Here is a 5,428-nt window from a genome sequence, read left to right on the forward strand (position 1 = left end):
TTTATAGTCTATCTCTTTCTATATATGGAAAGTCAAGAAATTCTCATCGAAACATCGAGAAATTGTGCATATAGAAAACTCTAAAGAAAGAAAAAAAGGAGACCCATGCCATGATTTTCAAATCTTTTCTATTTAGTAGTCTAAGTTTCTCGATGAGGATAATTAATTCGGTCGTTGTGGTCAGACTCTATTATGGATTTCTGACTACATTCTCCATAGGTCCCTCTTAGATCTTCTTTCTCCAATCTTGGATTAGGGAAGAAGGAGATATTTGCGACTACTGGCGGTTTCATTATGGGGCAGCTCATGATCTTCATATCGATCTATTATCCACCTCTGTATCTATTCTTTCTTAGCTAAACAGGTGGAAGATCTATCCAATTTGGTTATATTATATCATGGACTCGAAAAACGGATCTGAATTTGACTGAAATGCACGATCTTCACAGGTATCACTTTTCACGATACCTAAAAGGTGGAATAGCGATTTTCGAACCATTTCCTATAAGAGAATGGTTTCCATTACTTTGAGAAATGGATTCTTATATCAAACTATAGCTATTGCATTAAAGAAGAAAAGAAACTAATAGAAGTCGAAGACGCGGAATGATAGTGAATAGAGAGAAAGATTCTTCTGATTTTCTTGTTCCTGAAAATATTCTATCTATCTACTAGACGCCGTAGAGAATTTAGAATATTTATGTCTTTCAATTCTCGTACTCGTAATTGGAAAGTTATGGAAGGAGACCCATCATTTTGCAATGAAAACAACATATAAAACTCTGGACAATTTCGAAATCAGGCCAAGCGTCTTAATACATATGCAAAAAAATTCATTATTGGCCCACCATTGATTAGAAGATTTAGCTTGTATGAATCGCTATTGGTTTGATACGAATAATGGCAATCGTTTCAGTATGTTAAGGATACAGATGTATCCACAATTCATTTAGAGTTACTTAATAGTCTATTTCTTATACCATATCTCTATCCCGTGAAATTCTCGAGCCAAAAGATGGATGCCTATGCTGTGTTTCATTTTGCTAAATGATATCAATTAAATGGTGTATCAATTCCATAAATTGCATATAGCAATAAATAAATCAGCAAAATTCTTTCTACTATATTTAGATAGAAGAAACATTTCTTCTATCTAAAATAGTAGAAAGAATGTACCCTTCTATCCAAATCCAATTTGCATCGATAAAAAAAATCCAAATTCCAGTAGTAGATGAATAATTGCAAATTTGTGTGTGTACGAGATTAGAATAACTTCAAAATAACTGACATAATTTTTTATTTTTCCTGATCAGAAAAATACATGAAAAAGAAAGGAGGTAGAAAAATTTTAGGATTTATGGTTAAAGAAGAAAAAGAAGAAAACAGGGGTTCTGTTGAATTTCAAGTATTCAGTTTCACCAATAAGATACGGAGACTTGCTTCACATTTGGAATTACACAAAAAAGATTTTTCATCGGAAAGAGGTCTACGAAGACTTTTGGGAAAACGTCGACGTTTGCTGGCTTATTTGGCAAAGAAAAATAGAGTACGTTATAAGAAATTAATCGGTCAGTTGAATATTCGGGAGCAGTAATTTAATCCTTCAAATTTTTTTCTTGTTTTATTATTTTTTTAGTAGTCTTTATAGTAGTCTTAGATTTTTCATTTTGATGAGCCTCACTTTGAGGAATTCATGGAATAATCCATTTTCATGGAATAATGAATTAAGGAAGAAAGGATATGAGTCTACCGCTTACAAAAAAAGATCTCATGATAGTCAATATGGGCCCTCAACACCCATCAATGCATGGTGTTCTTCGACTGATCGTTACTCTTGATGGTGAGGATGTTATTGATTGTGAACCCATATTAGGGTATTTACACAGAGGAATGGAAAAAATCGCGGAAAACCGAACGATTATACAATACTTACCTTATGTAACAAGGTGGGATTATTTAGCTACTATGTTTACAGAAGCAATAACAGTAAATGCACCAGAATTCTTGGAGAATATTCAAATACCACAAAGAGCCAGCTATATTAGGGTAATTATGTTAGAGTTAAGCCGTATAGCTTCTCACTTGCTATGGCTTGGACCTTTTATGGCGGATCTCGGCGCACAGACTCCTTTTTTCTACATTTTTAGAGAGAGAGAATTAATATATGATCTATTTGAAGCTGCTACAGGTATGCGAATGATGCACAATTACTTCCGCATCGGAGGAGTAGCCGCCGATCTACCTTATGGATGGATCGATAAATGTTTAGATTTCTGTGATTATTTTTTACGCGGAGTTGTTGAATATCAACAACTTATTACACAGAATCCCATTTTTTTAGAGCGAGTTGAAGGAGTAGGTTTTATTAGCGGAGAAGAAGCAGTAAATTGGGGCTTATCGGGACCTATGTTACGAGCTTCTGGAATACAATGGGATCTTCGTAAAGTGGATCCTTATGAGTCTTACAACCAATTTGATTGGAAAGTCCAATGGCAAAAAGAAGGCGATTCATTAGCTCGCTATTTAGTACGAGTTGGTGAAATGAGCGAATCCATCAAAATAATTCAACAAGCTATAGAAAAAATTCCTGGAGGACCTTATGAGAATTTAGAAGTCCGACGCTTTAAGAAAGAAAAGAATTCTGAATGGAATGATTTTGAGTATAAATTTCTTGGTAAAAAACCTTCCCCCAATTTTGAATTGTCAAGGCAAGAGCTTTATGTAAGAGTGGAAGCCCCAAAAGGTGAATTAGGGATTTATCTAGTAGGAGATGATAGCCTTTTTCCCTGGAGATGGAAAATCCGTCCACCCGGTTTTATTAATTTGCAAATTCTTCCTCAACTAGTTAAAAAAATGAAATTGGCTGATATCATGACGATATTAGGTAGTATAGATATCATTATGGGGGAAGTTGATCGTTGAAATGATAATAGATAGGGTAGAGGTAGAAACTATCAATTCTTTTTCGAAATCGGAATTATTAAAAGAAGTCTATGGACTGATATCGATTCTACCCATTTTGACCCTCCTTTTAGGAATTACAATAGAGGTACTCGTAATTGTGTGGTTAGAAAGAGAAATATCTGCGTCGATACAACAACGTATTGGTCCTGAATATGCTGGCCCCCTGGGCCTGCTTCAAGCTATAGCAGATGGGACTAAACTACTTTTTAAAGAAGATATTCTGCCATCGCGAGGAGATATTTCTTTATTTAGCATTGGACCTTCTATAGCAGTCATATCAGTTTTATTAAGTTTTTTAGTTATCCCTTTGGGATATCATTTTGTTTTAGCCGATCTTAGTATTGGTGTTTTTTTATGGATTGCCATTTCAAGTATAGCTCCTATTGGTCTTCTTATGGCAGGATATAGCTCAAATAATAAATATTCTTTTTCAGGCGGTCTACGAGCTGCTGCTCAATCCATTAGTTATGAAATACCATTAACTTTTTGTGTGCTAGCAATATCTCTACGTGTGATTCGTTAAAATAGGATCTTTTTCCTATAAAATCCATTAACTATTTATATTCCTTTTCTTATTTAGTATTTGGGTTGGTAAGTTAAACTAGATAGCTATATGAGTGAAATAAAACAGCTTCTAAATTTGTAGTAAAAAGAAAAAAATCTCATTTTCTACGTACAAGAAAAAAGTGGAAGTAAACATAAAGAGTGTAAACTCTTTATCCCAAGGTTGATATTTTTTAATTACTCATCATATCTTGAAGCGGGCAAGAATAAAGGATTCACAATATGGAATTCCATTATTAGAATACTCCTAGTTATTACTATAACTTAAAAATTCATAAGAAGAATCCACCAAAAGTTAGTGAAGGGTTAGGAACACTAAAGTACATAAAGGATTAGTAATGGAAAATCTAAAACATTAGAGATTTTTTCCCGTAAAAGGAATCATAATAAGGACTTGCAATTTGTAGAAATTATCAAGTAGTACTTTCTTCGGATTCCGATCCAGAGTATGTTCCCATTCACTTGTTAAGGAAATGGCTATCAAGAACGAATTAACCCTTTATCCATTTTTTCTTTTTAAATACCCCCTTCCCGGGGGAAAGAAGAATAGTAAAAAAGATATGGAGTGCACTAGAAAAAATTTGCATTATTTCCTTCCTCTATTCATGCAGAATTGCTCATGAACTAATACTCCACTCTTTCCATTTATTAATTGAATTCCTATAACAAAACAAGTACCAAGTGTTTTATTCCAAGATTAAGTTATTACTGAACAAAGAAAAATTTGGAATATATTATAAAGGATGAGATCAATTCAGAAGCGCTTTTTCTTATTCTAGCAGACGGAATTCCTTTGGTCTAATTTAGGACTTTCAAATCTATTTTATTTTACCTAATTCTATCTATGCCCCAGGGGCTAGGAACAGAACAAAACAGTCCTTTCCTTTTTCTGATCATAGAGAAGCCGTATGAAGCTAAGGTTTCATGTACGGTTTTGAAATAGCGGTGGGAACTGTGATGTTATCATCGACTATGATTATCTAACAGTTCAAGTACAGTTGATATAGTTGAAGCACAGTCAAAATATGGTTTTTTTGGATGGAATATTTGGCGTCAGCCTATAGGCTTTCTGGTTTTTTTAATTTCTTCTTTGGCAGAATGTGAAAGATTACCCTTTGATTTACCAGAAGCAGAGGAAGAATTAGTAGCAGGTTACCAAACTGAATATTCCGGTATCAAATATGGTTTATTTTATCTTGTTTCTTACCTAAATTTATTAGTTTCTTCTTTATTTGTAACAGTTCTCTACTTGGGCGGGTGGAATTTCTCTATTCCCTATATATCCTTTTTTGATTTTTTCCAAATGAATAAAGCAGTTGGAATTTTGGAAATGACAATGGGTATATTTATTACATTAACTAAAGCTTATTTATTTCTCTTCATTTCTATCACAATAAGATGGACTTTACCAAGGATGAGAATGGATCAGTTATTAAATCTTGGATGGAAATTTCTTTTACCTATTTCCCTGGGCAATCTATTATTAACAACCTCTTCTCAACTTGTTTCACTATAAATAAGATAATACAATAATAGATAGTAAGAATATTTTCAACACAAAAGCTCTCCCAAACAAGAGAAAGAAACATATCTTTTTCATAGATATTTAGAATGAATATGTTCCCTATGGTAACTGGGTTCATGAGTTATGGTCAACAAACAATACGTGCTACAAGGTACATAGGTCAAAGTTTCATAACTACCTTATCCCACACAAATCGTTTACCTATAACGATTCACTACCCTTATGAAAAATCAATTACACCAGAGCGTTTCCGAGGGCGAATCCACTTTGAATTTGATAAATGTATTGCTTGTGAAGTATGTGTTCGCGTATGTCCGATAGATCTACCCGTTGTGGATTGGAGATTTGAAAAGGATATAAAAAGAAAACAATTGC

The 5,428-nt window shown here is 33.6% G+C and overlaps 2 protein-coding genes across 2 annotated transcripts in view; both read left to right on the forward strand.

Annotated features, from left to right (window-relative positions):
• Positions 1-5,405, forward strand: part of LOC123420615 (NAD(P)H-quinone oxidoreductase subunit 1, chloroplastic-like) — a 5,708-nt gene extending 303 nt beyond the window's left edge. The window contains exons 1-2 of the mRNA XM_045107401.1: positions 1-1,946; positions 4,507-5,405. The exon at positions 1-1,946 is cut by the window's left edge and continues 303 nt beyond it. Of these exons, the coding sequence (XP_044963336.1) occupies positions 1,741-1,946; positions 4,507-5,044 (744 nt within the window). The 5' untranslated portion in view covers positions 1-1,740 and the 3' untranslated portion in view covers positions 5,045-5,405. The remainder of the gene's footprint in view (positions 1,947-4,506) is intronic.
• Positions 2,924-3,616, forward strand: LOC123420616 (NAD(P)H-quinone oxidoreductase subunit 1, chloroplastic). The gene has a single exon (XM_045107402.1). It carries the CDS (start codon positions 2,924-2,926, stop codon positions 3,485-3,487), a length of 564 nt encoding a protein of 187 aa, XP_044963337.1. The 3' UTR covers positions 3,488-3,616.
• Positions 5,406-5,428: the final 23 nt, after the last annotated feature.

Source organism: Hordeum vulgare, unplaced genomic scaffold (assembly GCF_904849725.1).
Source record: "Hordeum vulgare subsp. vulgare unplaced genomic scaffold, MorexV3_pseudomolecules_assembly, whole genome shotgun sequence".
In the NCBI taxonomy this organism is placed as follows: Eukaryota; Viridiplantae; Streptophyta; class Magnoliopsida; order Poales; family Poaceae; genus Hordeum; species Hordeum vulgare.

Excerpts from the sequence above, each read along its gene's own strand:
- LOC123420616 (XM_045107402.1), top strand. The coding sequence starts at position 2,924 with ATGATAATAGATAGGGTAGAGGTAGAAACTATCAATTCTTTTTCGAAA.